General features: G+C 43.8%; 1 protein-coding gene across 3 annotated transcripts in view; it reads left to right on the top strand.

Annotated features, from left to right (window-relative positions):
- l(2)k05819 (transmembrane protein 94-like protein l(2)k05819) overlaps positions 1-16,316 on the top strand; it is a 65,869-nt gene extending 49,553 nt beyond the window's left edge. For all 3 annotated transcript variants that reach the window (XM_070523743.1, XM_070523742.1, XM_070523741.1), the window contains exons 27-29: positions 641-734; positions 3,478-3,642; positions 4,960-16,316. In XM_070523743.1, the coding sequence (XP_070379844.1) occupies positions 641-734; positions 3,478-3,642; positions 4,960-5,032 (332 nt within the window). In that variant the 3' untranslated portion in view covers positions 5,033-16,316. The remainder of the gene's footprint in view (positions 1-640; positions 735-3,477; positions 3,643-4,959) is intronic.
- The last annotated feature ends 1,024 nt before the right edge of the window (positions 16,317-17,340 follow it).

Below are 17,340 nucleotides of genomic sequence, written 5' to 3'. Positions count from 1 at the left end.
TTAATTTCCTAATTAACAGCCTTTAATTGGCACCTAAGCAGGCAATGCAGCATGCACCTAGTAATAAGTAGATATGACAAAATCTCAGACCATGGCCTCTGAGATTCTAAGCACGTTGTGGTTCCACTTGATCTCGGAGGTCATACCAAGGAGCCTCATTGGTCCTCAACATCAAGGTTGTGCATCATTTTCAGGGAGCTGTAATGGCAGCACTCTGGAGGTTTTGCTGTTGGGCAAATTGGTACAAGAAAAAGAGAGATATGCACAATGCTGTGTTTGTCTCTCTTTCTTGTCTCATTTCCTGCACTGTTTTTGTTCTTAGCGTCATTGCAGCATTCTTTGCGATTTCAGTATCATTGCAAAATTTGTGTGAGGCATTCAGTGCTGTTTCAGATGTTCATTTTTGCCTGAAAGCTGCTCTTTATCAACGCCACCTGAAACCAGGCGTTTTATGAAGTCCAAAATTTCGTTGCAGTTGGCCTTTAAGCGGTGCTCTCTAGTTTTTGTTTTTCAGCACCTATCAGTGAGGTTTTGCTTGAGACTGTGCTTTTCTGCATTACAAGTGCTAGAAATGCTGATAGTGATAGCTCAAAAGCGGTGCAACACTTTGACATCACCGTCTTTACTGCACTCGGTCCAGTGGCCATCTCCATGAGCTTCGTCCACCGGTCACAGCCAGCATGGAAGAAGAATCCGGCCTCTAATCGATGCTGGCTTGTCACAAGTCTCTCCGTGTAAGTCACATGACTTCACATCATGCACAGACATGCTTTGTCATATCAGTTCTATACTTGGATGCATCTGTAAGTACACTTGCCAGCAGGTATTGTTCTGGCCATATTTTTTTCATGGAACTTATTTCATGGAACACCCGTAAACAAAAGCCAAGCTGCAATTATGTGTGCAAGATGGATCCTGCAATTCGGTCAGCTGTTCTTCGAATAGATATAAACGAAACGAAGCTGCAGTGAAACGGAGCAGTCTGAAATCCGTTAACTACTTCATTTTTCAGGGTACTTTGACTAAAACACAGGTTACCTGCAGGATTTAAATTTGGTGAAAATCTCTGTGACGTGTTATTGAGGCCTGACTTTAAAGCATAATAAGAAAGCACAGCCTAAAGCCTCGCACACTTTCCATATCTGCAGGGTAGAATGAAATAATGCTGATGTTATGCATTTTTCAGAAAGGTCGTGAACCAGTCACACCCCTGTGATTCAGTGCTGGGGCATCCTGCCTCCGAGCGCAAGGTTGCGGGTTCAATACCCAGCCTTAGCAACTGCATTCCAATTGAAACAGAATGCAACAGTGCCACCCTGTGCTGACATTCTGGCATATAATGAGGTACATTGGCTGGTCGAAATTCTTAATAACCTTTACACTAAAGTAGTCCTCAACAGAGATCGCGCACAACCTACAAGGGGCCACAGTGGCACGCCACGTCAGCAGCAGCACCGGACAGCACAGCATTACGTTGCGTGTTACTGCGTGCCACCCGATCTAAGAGGCCGTGCATTCGTCACCTATACATGCCATTCATCCTGCCCACATGCTTCTGAGTGTTATGTTTGCAATCGACGCTTACACTGTGTTGACACGACATGGACTTAAGAGCTCGAAACGATTAAAACATACAAACATTGGCCAGAACGTATCATGTTGCGTGCTGAAACGTTCACTTCTAGGTGTAGCATTCATTGCTTTAAAATTGCCTTAATATGTTTCTAAAGCAGGCGACGATGCTTGGGACCTGGCTATCGAGACGTCAGTTTCAGGCACATCAGCGCCGCTGTAGACCAGAAACATGAACGCTAAATTGGGAGGGACGCGAAGCTTTCCTACGGTTGGTGCAAGTTGGCATCGCATCAGCGAGCAAATATGCATCGCAATGCTTGTGGGACGCTCAGTACACAGCATCCACCTTAGGCATAGCTGCTGACCAAGTATAAGTGTCGACGCAGCATCTTTAAAGATCCGTATGTTGAGCACGTGCCAGCAAGAACATGCACTGAAATACATAGCTTTTGTTTAACTTGACACGAGTAGTAGAGAAGACAGAAGTAAAATTAATTAGTCTGTAGAAGATTGCTGCACTGAGGCCCATCTCTAATCATTTAAATTAAACATTGAGTTCCAAGCAGAACCTCTTTAAATGTAAACAGTGGAGCCACCACTCTCGCTCTCCGTCCTTACTGAGTCATCGCTGTAATAAGAATTAAGCTGTTGTGCTTATTGGGACGCAACTACAACAATTACATATCTTTTTGCAAAATCTTGCACAAACAAGTTTGTATACAGCATGCACATTGCTTTTGCTTGCTGTTGTCTGCTGCAGCTAACAGACGAGACAACAGCACCGCTTAGTCCCCACCTCGTAGCACGCTTCCTACAGTCCGGACGTCTTGATACGTAAACCTGTCATTTGGTAGAGGTAATTAACCACACAACAAGCCAAGCTTGTCTTACCAGCTTTAATACTTGAGTAATAGAATTTTACTACGTACAACCAAAACAAATTATCAAATAAACGAAGCAGATCTAAAGTTTTTCTCACCAGTATCGGCGTGTGATGGTACCTATATGCTTATAATGGATATAAGATATAACTAAGCTATTTCTCTGTCCAATCCAACTCTGTTGCATACTTTAATGTTGAGCACATGAGTACAATACTCAAGTAGTACTCATAGGTAGTACTTAAATATATTGTTCTCTCTTCTTCTTCGAGTGTCACGTAGCAATATAGTACTATGTATTATCTGTACATTTTGAATTCTTCATGCTTGCCTGTTTTCTGCCAATGCATGCACTCTGTAGCTCAGATTGCAAAGACATATATATAAAGGTGTTTTTTCAGTTCAATAAAGTCAGTCGTTTTCCTGCACCTCGCGGTTTCTATGTGTCATGTTCTGTTGTTTTCGTTTCTTCGCAGAAGTACCCGCTTATAATATAACCAGAAGGCTGTTACGCTGGTTTAGCTCGTACATGATGCAGAGTCAAACGGCATCTGTTAGATGGAACACAGCAGTAGGAACAGATGGCGTGAGTGCTGAGTTGGGTAGTGAGTCAGCACCCGCTGTCGTTGGTTTCCTTCAACTCTTTCATTCCATCTTTTTCCATTCACCGTGATGGCACAGTGGCCATGGCATTTTCCTGCCCAGCCTAAGGACATGGGCTCAGTTCCCAGCCATGGTGGCCACATTTCCATGGAGACGAAATGCAAGCAAAACGCTAGATTACTTGGGTTTAGGTGCATGTAAAAGAAACTCAGGCTCTCAAAATTAACCAGAAGCCCTCCACTACAGCGTATCCCGTAGCTCCAGTGTTGCTTTTGGACGTTAAAACCCTACGAATCAATCAACCAACCATTCTTTTCCTGTCCAGTCTTCGTTCACTCGCGTCACGTGATCCCGGACACTTCTCGGCTCTTGTCTTTTTGTGCTGCTGTGCCGTCAAGCCTCGGAAACCTCTTTCCAGGTTGCTGTTGCAGCTGGTTTTCTGCGCGTGCAACATCTGGGCGCGGGCGTCGGAGCCACTGGATGTGGTGCTTCCGCTGGTGCCACAGTACGTGTGGCTCACGGGGTTCCTGTGGACACTCCTGCTTCTGCCGCTCAACGAGGTTGTCAAGATACACGAGATTAGGTGAGAAGCTGCCAAGTTTTCGTATTTGGTGTTATTATTCCGGTTGTTGTTGTTGTTTTTGTTGTCATCATTACATCGTAAAAAGATGGGAAGGTAGGCCTCCTTAAAACTAGCTGTCCCAAAATTGTAAACATTGTTGTTGCTGTTACAGTTGTTCTTGTTGTTATATCAGTTCTGTCAATATATCAGTTGCGTATCAGGTTACATCATTTCACAGTGCATCATGGGTGTGCTCCAGTTTTCGATGCAGAGTAGTACTCTGAAACCCTCAGTGGACAGAGTACCACTGAGTGTGTACTGCTTAGGAATGTCACATCCGTGACAATCCAGATGTAGACGGAGCAGAGGACAGCTTCAAGAAGACCACGTCAAAGTCCTTGGTGATGAGGGTTACTTACCTATCTAAACTTGCGGAGAACGAGTGCAAGTAGTGCAGTGTTAAACTATGGAATTATGAATTGAACAGCGTGCTGTTTAATCGGACTTGCCATCTTGTTGTTTGGTTGTTGAAGTTCTGGAGGTATCACATACTAAGCATGACTGCTGCTTAGGTGAAAAACCTGAGTTTTATTTACTTAACTGAGCTTTTTTGGCTAGTTTTCTATTTCTGCAAGTTTCTTTATTATGTTTCACTGAATGCACATTTATTTTAACTAAACACGTGTAACAGTGGGTATTGTGTTTGCATTGAAACATTTTTTTAACCATAAATTTGGTTGCCTTATGTATGGGACATAATTGCAAAAAAATTGTTTGCGATAAAATCTCATTTATACTTTTTCATGCAGTTCTATTATCCCTTTATTTTAAACAATTTCCCAAGCATGTTTTTGAAATATCTTGAATGTGACTTTCTAACGAGAAGACATTTTCTGCATATTTAGGCAAAATATTGGTTGACATAAATCTAGAGCTTAGTAACAAAACTGAATTCCTTTTGTACGTAGCACGTATGCCCAGAGTAACACCTAACATGTCAGTTTGGCAGCAACCACAACATTCACTCAGCGAGCAGTTAATTTCAGCTCGAATTCTATTCACAGAGTGCCATCGGATCGTGTACAGAGTCTGCATAATGTAACTTGCATAGTGTAATTTACGCCACTCGTAACCATGCTACTTCAATGGGACGATACTCCAAGTGTTTGTCAAAGGTAGCCACGTACACATAGTGCCATCACACTTTTACTAATGGCACTTATTACAACAATGCTGGGAAAAACTATACAACCTTCTTTCTTTCTTTTCAATTTGTGCCTTTGTTTCCAGCCTTTCGCTCAACAAGTGGAAAACTTCTCTCTCCTGCTTGCTTTGCAGGGCGAATCGTCGACAGCAAAAGAGGGCCCGGCTCGACTTTGGGACCAAGCTCGGCATGAACTCTCCGTTCTGAGGTCCCTGCTGCACGAGTGCTGGACGCTCCTCGACAAGCGGCCACTGTGATCACTCCGAGACCCTCGCGGTACATTGTGCCGACACTACGCTGCCTTCCAAGATGGCCGCTTGCCTGACAAAGGCTGCGCCATGCCTTCAAAGTTCCTCATAGACAGTGCGTGACGTAATATAGTGACCAGACTCGTGGAGTGGTGCCACCAGCGACTGATTCAGTGCTTACTGCCGACGCTCCCAAAAAGCGTGCAGTGGACGCTCACAGATGCACAACATGGTTGTACCACTGTGTTTTTTTTTGGGGGGTCAGGGTTGAAACCTGCCACATTGCTAAAGGAGGAGGTGAGGCTTTGCCAGGTTGTGAACTCAACGCCACATGCTGGGACCGCAACGGGGCACCAGAGGCCCACAGCGGTCCCTCTGGCCTTGCAGCATCGCTGTCCCGTGTTGTGCTTCGAGGATTCGTAGACTTTTGACGGTTCTGTCTCGTCTTGACATTTCCCGTCGCCTCTGAGCCGTCGCAAAAGCCGCCGCCGCCAAGTTTCTACGTACAGGAGAACACAAGTGCGGAAGTGCAGGGACGAAAAGGAAGGTGGGGAAAATTAACAGCCTCACCCTGCGAGAACTGCCCAAGCACCGCGGATGTTGCACCTGCTATGGCGGGTCCATTTCTGTACCACCCAATGTGCCTGCAGTGACAGGATGAGAACATGCATGCGACGATAGTGTGAACGTGTGCATACAAGCACAGGACAAGTGTGTCCGTGCGATGACGAGCCAAAAGACGGGCAAGCAGTGACAGGACACATATGTGCATGCAACGACAGGGTAAGGATCTGGGCACAATGACAGGAGAGGTTCGTGCATGCAATGACAGGCCTAAAATCTGCACGCAATGACAGGGCAGTGATGTGCACGCAGTGACAGCACGAGAGAGTGTGCGCACAATGACAGTACAGGTATGCGCATGCAATGGCAGTGCGAGAGGATGTCGCTAAATGACAGGACAGCCATTCATGTACAGAGACAAGATGAGTATGTGGATACAATGACAGGATGAGAACACGTAGACCTTAAAGGAGCACAGAAAAACTTGTCTTGAAACCTGTGAAAAATGCTGAAATGAGTGCAGTGGCCTTCAGTGAATACCAATGGGGATTTAATGAACACAGTGTTTACATTCCTCGTTCAGAAGATGTACCGAAATTTGGGCTAGTTCATACAGACTCATCGTGGTCTCATCTGGACTCATCTAGCACCGAGCAAAACTCGATTAAGAGGAGGATGGACAACAGAGCCATTTTCTATCCTCTCCTCAAACTGTGTTCTGCTTCGCACCTAAGACGCCACGTTCACTCCCAACTCATCTGTTCCGGTCAGCTGGGTGGCACAGATAGCAGCACCCTGGCTATCCTCTTCTTTCCTCTTCTTCTTTCTGTGTTGTGCTTATGGCAAGGACCTTTCAAAGTTGGCATCTGACAGCATTACCTTAAGTGCGATACAAGTGCGATGAGACAATGGGCTGGATGCGTTCACAATCACTGCTTCCCCACTTGCTAGAAGGTTGCAGGGGTCTGCATGCCTGTGTGAGCTTTCATTCAGGAATAATCCGTAGTTACGAGCAATCGAACAATGGATGGCGTCTGTGATCTGTTGCACGGGTCTTTGACATCATAGGCAGAACCTAATAGGGGGGGGAGGCCTCAAAAGCCACAGAAAAAAAAAAGCTAGCAGTCTGTTATGTTAGATTGCGGGGTTCCCCACCGCAGGTAGCGAAATAACATTTGGCTCGCCTGTTCGCGGCAGCACGGTCTACAAACGGGAAACATGTTCTCACTGTGTTGAATAAGTGCTTCAGTGCCTCTTTAAGGGGAAGCTTCAGCTTGGAGTGAGTTTCCTTATTAAAGCAGACAGAAAATGCAGAAGTATGCTCACCATAGGCAACTGCTGAACTGGCTTAGATGAAGTTTGTTGCATGTGAGTCAAGAAAGTTTTTATGTTCTACCAACAGTTCAAATCAGAATTTTGATTTAGGGCTTTAAACTGTGTCCTAAAGCTTTTTTTTAAAATTGAGACACCACATTTACAACATCACGATTGGCCACCGTAAACAGAAAGTGCAATTCTGTCAATTGTATCCTTTAGAGTCTATGAAGCAGACAAACATGATATTTATTTATTTTTATTTATTGAAAATGCCTTACAGGCACCTTGACAGGGCATTGAGTAAAGGGTGTAATAAAAGTGCAAAGTAACTCGACAGTGTACAAACGTACGGCTCAAATTTGCAATTTAACACAACAAAGAAATGAAGAGGAATCGATGATAATGCGGTGTGACGGCAAATATAAGATTGGGCAGGAAAGAGGACAACATGAAAAGAAAAAAAATATATTGGCTGGCATTATACATGTGGCAAAACTGCACCCAAGAACTATGAAACCAATCACAATGACGACAGTAAAAAGAAAGAAACTACGACCAAAGATTGACAGTCAAATATACGGATTCTAGACGCAGGAACAGTTGGCAGGGTTTCAAAGACGCACAACGGTAGGGCATGATAAAAACGCAGGAACTAATTGCGTGCACAGTAAAAACATTTATTAATATAAAATATGCAGTCGGTCACAAAGGGGGATACTGGAAAAAAAAAGGGGAAAACACGTGCAGTGGTACAAAAAATGACGGATGTCTTTGGTCTTAAAGCTGTCAAAAAAACAAATAAGTACATGGGTGGGATACAGGACAATGGCACAAGAAGTAAAACAAAATTGGAAAGAACTAGTGGTAAGTTTTTATTGCGAAAAGAAAGAGTGCAGAAGTTCCCGGAAACTATCGTGATCTGGTTCAGATGCGATGTTGTCTGGAAGACCATTCCACAAACGCATGGCGCGAGGAAGAGCAGATGAGTTGAAGGCGTGAGTTGACCCGTATAATCATGTGATACTTAAGTGATTATGCAACCGACGTGATGTAATGGAAGGAGCATCAAGGTGAAGTGGGAATGGTCTGTTGCTGTATGCGTATTTGTGAAAAAGGCATAAAAGGGCAACATCGCAACGAGCACTAAGATGTTGAAGTTAGAGATTGAGCTTAATTTGCGTTATATTGTTGTGGTTGTCATGATTACGTGAAATGAAACGGGCAGCCCTATTCTGAACCGCTTCAAGCAAGTTAATTAAATAATTGTGGTAGGGGGACGAGATAGATGCGGTGAATTCAAGCTGTGGGTGAACGAAGGTCTGGTAAGCTAGTTGATGGACATGAGTGGGATGGTTATGTAAATTTCGACGTAAATATCCTAAATATTTTCAAGCTTTTGCACATATGGTCGTAATATGGTGAGACCAGGAGAGGCTGCGTGTGAAATGAATACCAAGGTACTTATAAAATGATGCCTGCAACAGTTGGCAATTGTTAATGGTGTAGCAGTAGTTGGAAATGTTTTACTTGCGTGTGAAGGAGATTATTTTGCATTTTTCTGTATTCAGCAACGTGAGCCATTTTTTACACCAGTTGTTAATGCGGTAAAGGTCGTTTTGCAGCGTTAAGTGGTCGTCAGCACAGGTTATTGGACGGTATATGATGCAATCATCGGCAAAGATTCGCATGCAGGAAAAGATGTTTTCTGGCAAGTCGTTTATATAGATTAAACACAATAGGGGGCCGAGGACGCACCCCCGTGGTATGCCCGAAGTTACGTGAGAGAGGGAGGATTGTAAATTGTTAATAACCGTGAATTGCTGGCAGAGTGAGAGGAAGTTACGGAGCCAAGATAAGTTTAGCTAGTCTAATCGAAGGGCGGATAATTTAGAAATCAGACGGCAATGGGCGACACGATCAAAGGCTTTTGAAAAATCAAGAAAAATACAGTTGGTCTGGAGGTTATTGTTCATGTTGCAATGTAGTTCTGTATTTAATTCTAGTAGCTCGGTTTCGCAAGAGAAACCTTTCCTGAATCTGTGTTGGTTGTTAAAAAATAAATTGTTAGATTCTAAGTGTCGGTAAACATGAGAAGCGATTATGTGTTCAAGAAGTTTGCAGCACATGCAAGTCAAGGAAATTGGACGGTAGCTTTCGGGAGTATGTTTATCACTGGCTTTAAACACGGGCATCATTTTACCAATTTTGCAATCGGAGGGAGGTTGGCCTGTCACTAAAGATTACCTGAAAAGGTGGTAAAAAATGTTAGCAGAAACGGAGACGGTGTTTTTAAGAATTTTAGTTAGAGTTAATATTGTCAATTCCGGCTGAAGTGGATAATTTAAGGTTATTAATTAGAAGTATTATGCCCTTGGCAGTTATTTCGATCAGTTCCATATATGGGAAGTCAAGATCGGGTACATATGGAGCGTCAAAAGAGTGTTCCCGGGTGAAAACAGACGAAAAAAATGTGTTAAATGCCAAGGTGCAATGACTCTGAAAGTGGAACATGATCGTCGTCTAACAAATATATCTGTTGCGGATCATGTTCGAGGGATACAAGTTTCCAAAACTTCCTAGAATTAGATTTCAGAAGGGAAGGTAAATCACTAGAAAAATATTTTTGTTTAGCAGATTCTACTGTGGAACAATAAATTATCATAAAATCTTTGTATGCCTTCCATGCGGAAGGTGTGCTATGTCGTTTATCTGTGCAGTATAAACATTTCTTTTTGTTTCTAAGCTGCCGGAGGGATTTTGTAAACGAGGGGTTTGATTTATGGTTTTGACTGTTTATAGCGGAACGTACTGATTTGCTAGCGAACACAATTTGTCTCGATAAAGCACCCAGTTATCTTTGATGGGATGACTGTCGAAGGATGGTAGGAATGTATCAGTGTGGAAGGTTACGACTTCGACGTTAATTTTGTTGTAGTTGGCTTTACTGTACTCGCGAATTTTTTGCTGTCGGTGCCACAGAATGGTGGTGCAATGTTAAGGGAAACCATCCATGTGTAGTACGGTACCTATGGTTTCAGCAGCTGTCGAATTGGTTTACAGTTTGGTTTGGAATGTATTGGTTTACAGTTTAAGCACAAATTATTGCATTGTTTACATGTTTTCTTCTGGTTACAATTTGTTGGTCTAATTCAAAGCAGTGTACCATAATTTATAAATTTTGCGCATTTTAGATTGATACTGTTCACAGTACTCTATTACAGTTAAACCTCGATATAACGAGATTCTCGATATAACGAATTATCTAACTTTTTTTTAACCACTTGTCCATAAAGCCATGTATTTAGAACCTCAATATAACAAAGTGTGTTTGTACGTGATTTCAATATAACGAAATTTCACTGCCGCCGCAATAGAATGCCGAGGCAATACGCGGGCACAGATGGTCCAATGGCTGAATTAAAAGTGGCTGCTTGCAAACGCGCTACTCAAATCGCGCACCGCGCGACAAGAGCCACCGCAGGCGTGGAGCCGCATCATGTTCCAAGTGCAATAAGATCCTATTGCGCCCTGCGCACTGTGTGCTTTAGGTACGAGTGAAAGCGTGCGAGGATGAGACAAGAAAGATGGTGGCTTCACGAATGCCTCCTTCCCGTGCGAGCAAAGTGAAAGAGGGGGAGGGGAGCGATCTCGCGCTAACGTGATCAAGCGCACGCAAAAAGCCGGAGTCGGGGTAAAGTTGGCGCGCGTCTCAGCCGCGGTTGCGCATGGCTGTAAGCACGGCAGAGCACATACGCAGCTGCGCACCTCTGCCGCGCGTGCGAAGAGCGGGCGTGCCGAGAGGGGGTGGCTACGTGTAAGCTGTCTTGCCGCGCGTTTAATATCGCAGGTTGCGAGTTTCGGTGACCCGTTGGAGCGAGAGACAGCCGAAGCATTCGCTCCCGACTGCCGGCGCTTTTCCTGATAACGTCGCCCCAGTGCGAGTGACGCTATCGGCCATGGGGGTGGAGTACATGGCAAAGTGTGGTTGGCTTCACTTAATTCGTACCGCCGATGTGAAGATATCGTCGACGTACGCGGCATGAAACCATATCATTCGTCAAAATAAAAATGTTTTCTCATTCAAATGTTTTTTTTTTCCCGATGGCTCGATAATTAGAAAAATTCTGCGGCCCCTTTGTATGTAAAAAAAAAAAATCGGTCGGCGATTGTACTTATTTCCATAGAACGAAATTTCGATATAGCGAAGTAAATTGCTGATTTACCGACTTCGTTATATCGAGGTTTAACTGTATTTGTTTCTGCTGTGAAATTAATCTTATAACATAAGGCATCATTTCATTGAACTTTTCTTACTTTTGGCAGTTTCTTTACAACATTGAAGGTCTAACCTACTCGGCTGCTGCATGTGCTCATATTTTCCACTTGATGGGACAGGTTGGTTTATTGCAGGACATGTGGCAGAAGTCCTTGCTTCTTGTTATCGACGTTCAGAATACCATCAAGCCATGTCACCTACAAAGTGTGGCTGTTGTACTGCACCAAACTGTTTGCATTGGTGTGAGTTGCTTGGGAAATGACTCAGGCTCCTGATATGGTGAAGCTGTTGCTTCACCTCCACTCGGTTGCGTGACCAGGTGCTTAACGGAACTGTGTTAGTAAGGTGTGTTGTCAAAGCATCTTTGCAACCTGTGAGAGTGCAACTCCAGTAGCCAATCATTTGGTGGAGTTGACGTTTCGTCCAAATACCATGCAGTACAGCTAATAATGAGGACAAGGAACGATTGAACACTGACTGGCAAGTGAGAAGGCATTGATTTACGTGTTTCCTTTTTTTTTTCTATATTGTGTCATTTATGTCAAAATGTCTACCACTTGCACACGTATGGGCACCACCACAAACACAATTCGGGAACCAGGACTTGTTAGTGTCGTTAAACTTAAGCAGCCCATTGTTGCAGTTATAATATGGCTTGCAACCGTCTGCAGTAACTGAAGCCAAGGAAGGGCTTAGAGAAACTGAAACAGTGTGCATAACTAATTGCAAACCAAGTGCCAGTAATTCTCAAACTTGCACCGGTCATGGAAGTTTTCACGAAAACATGCGCACACAGAAAAGCAAATGTATTTTTTGGGCGATAACAGATAAACCCTTCTTGCACGTCAAACTTTCATTGCTCTGTTTTAGGTGCTTTGTTTCTATGTCACTCAAAAATAGGGTAGTTAGCACGTCGGAAACAATTGTGAATTTTTTTCTTAGCCTCGCCTTTAGTACTGCTGCATTATCACACATGTAGTAAGAGTGGCCACAGTTCCAGAGTTGTTGGGCTTCCTGTGTGATTGGACGCTTCAGAAGCTGCTCAATTCGTGGAGGCATTGTTAACATCCATAAGCCATTTGAGATTTTTAGAGCATTAGCCTTTCTTGGCACGTTCCTTAGTTTTGCACCGTTGGAGTCATCCGCAGCTAGTAAGGCAAGAGAGGCTTGACACAGCGCCTCCATTGGTGGAAGCGCACGCAACGCCCATTGCGTGCACTTCCGCTAATAAGAGAGCACAGTTCGGTCACGTGACCTAAAGCTGGGTTCCCTGGAACACCACCAGATGGTGTTCTGGATGGTGCTCTGTGCATCATGGGTGGCGGAACACACCGATTGTTGCCCGCAGTATCGTGGAAGTTGTGGTGTGGCGCAATCACACCTTGCCTCCCCCTTTGGGAGGCTATGGTGGCACTGCCATTTACCAATGCGCCCTATTGAACAGATGGTGTTTATGAGAGCTCCCCAGTTGCCCAGTCACCCAGTTGCGCCAGTGCTTAGAAAGTCGGCGAGCACTCAAGCATTGGCTAGTAGTGTAGTACTTTAAACCTGAACACTATAAAACATCTGTTATCCTGAAACGCCATGGACGAAGCAGGACCTCAAACCCCCAGGCGATTTGGCAAGCTCGACACTAGGCGCAAGAACGCCCAGCCCACACCACAGCTAACGCTTAAGCATTCGCATTGCACACTTGTGACTGTCTTGTGACTTTTTTCTTTTTAAAGAGATGTCTGATGAGGCTTAGTAAACTGCCATTGTCCATGAATACGCCTTGGGAAAGTCTTGATGCCAGCTAAACGCCTTTTTAAGGTACCATTGTTTTAAATACAGTGCATGCAAGTTTTATCGAGGATGTGTGTGCATTTTAGAAGTAGGTGACTAAAGTGTACGAGGAAACTTGTTCTGAAGAACTTGGAGCCTGTGTTCCTTGAACTCAAGAGTGTAAGATTCGGATTGTGGCTTGACACAGAGTCAAAATCTATGTCTTTTGAACTTGCTGTAGCGTAGATGATGTTCTGGTTGATATTCAAGAAGAAAAAATGAAGTTGGTTAGATCATGTAAAATGTAGTAGCAATGGCCTGGTTATCTGTTGGCTCCAGGCTGTAGCTCTTCTTGTTCGGCCACTGTTGATTACACTGGTTTATTGATTACAGTGGTCTATTCATTTCATATGTGTGATTACAGTGAGTGCCAGATTGGATGCCAAGAGAAGGAAAATGCTGCTGATAATAGCAAAAAATGAATTGCAAGATGACAAGATTAGGTATTTGCATTCATGAGTGCTTTTGATTTATGTAGGACGTGGATGGTTGTAGTGAGATCTCTGGAAGATGCCTTTGGTTCACAGTAGACTGGTGATGATTATCGTCATCGTCATGCTTTGATGTGGTAACAAGAGTGTGCTATACCAGCTGCTTAGTTTTTCTCCGAATTGGTGCTTGAGCCACGATTCCGTTCACGAGCACGGTTGGGACTAAATCCACTTTCTTCATGTCAAGCCCACTTCCCTCAGTGTTGCCAACTGAATAATATGCTATATACTGTCCGCAGCACGTTCTTTAAAATACTGCTAAACTTTTTCATCATTAAATTGAACTTCGTTTCAGTGCTTCCCAAAGATTGAAAGAGAGAATTAAAAAGCCAGTGCTTTTGAGCCTGGAAAACGCAGTGTTGTCGCAGAGCTTACTGTTGGTTTTAAATTTAGCCCAAATTAATCTTCACAGCATTCTAGCAGCATCTGCATACAAGTTCAGTTAGGTCATTTGTGCACTCCTAAAATTAGCCCACTTTTGCATTGCCTCATGAAGTGTATAGGCACTGTACAGCACATAAAAAACAATTTTACAGCTAGGAAACTGGCTCACGGGAGCTGAATCGAATGCACCAAGTCACTTTTTTTTCTTTTGTATGCCTTTTTAGTGAAACGTCGTTAGTACTGCCGCAAAACAAAAGCACCAGTGTCATGAGCATTGGGCTTAGTGACCTCATAGTTCTCACTGAGCAAATTTTGTTTGAAACATTCACTTGCAAAGTGGGAGTTGTATCAAACTCTCTTGTCACGCCAGTAGTTTAGATGTGTGTTGTTACCTATGATGAAATACCATTTGCGAGAAATCGCTGGCATTCTGAGGTGCCAGAAAGGACAACTGTGTTGTACGTAGTATTAGGAAACCTAGCAACAATACTGACAATGTGATTGACAGTGGCTGACTCTGTACGGAACTAGATGGCTAATATTGTGGGCTTCTTGACAAACCTCTGTAAAGGTGGAGGGGGCAGGCTTACCTTTAATGCATGTGTTTTACAAGCTGCTAGTTTTCTTACTGTATAAATATTGCAGGCCGCACCACATATGCACTCAGTATGCTTGGTTTCTAAAACAGGATCTTCATAGGCCATTTGATTTCCCCTTGTTTAGCACACCGTGTCAAAAGGCTTGCACCAGAATGTGTGTTTTCATTGTTCCAGTGTACCTCTGAAATTCCAGATGTGAAGCATGGCAATCTAGATAAATACCACTGAGCTCACTTTGACATATCCATATTTACACTGAGCACGACTGTATTGCAGAGGTGCACGAGGACAGCGAACAACTTTTTGAAGCCAATATCGCATGCTTTAGATAGGAGACGTTTGAAATAGCGAAAGCCACAGAGTTCAACTTTATTCACCGAGCCGGGGATGACGTAATGAGTCCAATTCTGTACCTTCTCGCGCTTCGGCAGTGGTCATAGCAGCGCTCTATCCACTATGCCATCGTCCGGCCATAAGTGGTGAATGATCACAAAGGAATAAAATCCTTCCTGGAAACAGATCCTTACATTATGCCGCCCTACGTGTCGAAGGAGTACTGACATGATGTTTTTGTCGTTTTTATGCGGAGAATGGAGGCATGTACCCTCCGAGCCCTAGAAAAAAAAAAAAAACCACCGGCAAGCATCGGAGCACCTCGAAAAATGTACTTGTGCTCTTTTCTGAAAACCACTTTTCGTACCCAGGAAGTGTGTGCATTGCGACGCTGTGTTGTGCCAGCTTGCTTTGTTCCTGCAATCACTGCTGATGCCACTCGTGAATGCAGCTGAAAGAAATACGCATAGCGCTCTTGTTTGTATTTTTTCTTTACGAGAAACGTCGTCACACCTAGCAGTGCTACAAGTTGGGCTAGTTGGTTGTATTGTATGTTTTTAGTATTTCTTGCCGAGCTATTTTGGAACACCAAGCACAGAGCAGGTCACAGTCAGGAGCACAAACTAACGACTGTTTTATTTCATACACGTTAGCATTTACATTCACATAGAGTTTGTGTTACCCATGCATATAGAATAGGTAGGTAACCTGGCTCACTTTTGTTGCTGTGTATTACATTTCAAAGCAGCATAGTAAGGAAATGAAGAATCAACACACTTAACTTTATCACTACATAGTGTCGGCAAATCTTGCTTTGTGTCATGGCATCCCGATAATGTCAGTGATGCCTGGTTCGGCCTTTCGAGACTAACTTTTGTATAAAGTTAAAATACCTCGTGTTTTTCAACATTCACAATCGTTAAGTTTGATCCTTTTACGTACAAGAACATGTGGTAGCATTTCTATAACTTTGGAAAATGTGTGCCTGTACTCTTTTAACCTAAAATACTCCAAAATTCTGAAGAATTTATTAAAAATAAGAAAAAAAACTTCACTTTATTTTTCTTACTATCAAATTTTGCAGTGTTTGGCATGCTCATATTATTAAAAGAGGGAGTGACAATAGAGGTGCCATTGCAGGAATATGGAGATTAATTTGGGTTTGTGTTAATCCTGTGCAATTGTTACATTATGCATTGTGTAAAACAGAACTCCAGACACCCACTCTCGCACAACTTTTCGTACAATCAATTGCACCAATTCTTTCTGTTGTAATTTTTTAGACGGTGTTTCAGTGTCACTGTAGGGGCCTCGCCACTTGCATGAAGCCAAGGACAATGGAAAGTGTTTTGCTGTTCGAAAGTTCCTGGTCAATGTGTTTACTTTGGTTCTGAACCAGAGTGTTGCTGTTGTGAAACTTTTTGTTCTGATAAATGCAACAACACCCTTCTCTTATTGAATGGTTGTTTCTCTGCTGGTGCAGGGTGTGGTACCACTTTGTTCATTTTCTGCCTGTGACAATTCAATTCAATTCGTTGCCTCCTGTAATGGCTACACTTTCTGGCTGGCAATTCCACTGAGTAGCTCCGCCTACACCTGAACATTTGTTCAACTCTAAAATGTTCAGCTCTACCATTCCAAGTTTGTTGAAGTGGAAAGCACAAAGGTCTTGGTCAGAGCAAAGTGCTTTCCACAAACCATGCCAAAAAATATATATATATATATAGTTGCAGTTTCTCCTGAAAGGCGAAGCATCGAATGTGATAGCAACATCGTCCATATCAACTTGTTAGCATCACGGAGGCCGCATTTCGATGGGGGCGAAATGCAAAAACGCCTGCGTCCCATGCATTGGGGGCACGTTAAAGATCCCCAGGCGGTCAAAATTAATCTGGAGGCCCTCGCTGCAGTGTGCGCCTCGTAATCAAATCGTGGTTTTGCCAAGTAAACCCCACAATTCATTTAAACATGTAAACATTCGCTTGCTAACTAAATTAACAAGCATGGTGTCAGTGCGCGCAGTAAACACGAACACATCACACTCGATGACCACGGACACCCTGTTAAAACGCTGCCTTGAGGAAGCGCGGCAGCAGCAGCAAGTGAAGTGACCTTTGTGCTGTCTATCGCTTCAATGCAAACTGAGCGCTGCGGACACACAGCACGCACAAAGCTACAAGCCGTTGACGCGTCTAGACTCTGTCCCCAACGCAGATCGCTCTCAAGATACGGCTGCACGACTGTACGCAGTCGCCACATATGCAGTTGCAGGCGGAACAGAACCACCCCCCCACGCCTCACAATGTTGCATGTCTCGCGCATGACGGAAGACAGCACACTTCTCCTCCACTTTCCTCTGTTTTGCACGGGCGAGATTGAGCTGCAATCGTCGGCTCTCCTCGCAAGCTTTCACTCGCATGTACAGCGTAGGGCGCGTGGCGACGGTGTTATCGCCCTTGGAATTTATATGGACCATCAT

This window comes from Dermacentor albipictus, chromosome 8 (assembly GCF_038994185.2).
Source record: "Dermacentor albipictus isolate Rhodes 1998 colony chromosome 8, USDA_Dalb.pri_finalv2, whole genome shotgun sequence".
Classification (NCBI taxonomy): domain Eukaryota; kingdom Metazoa; phylum Arthropoda; class Arachnida; order Ixodida; family Ixodidae; genus Dermacentor; species Dermacentor albipictus.
This window is presented reverse-complemented; position numbering and strand designations above follow the sequence as displayed.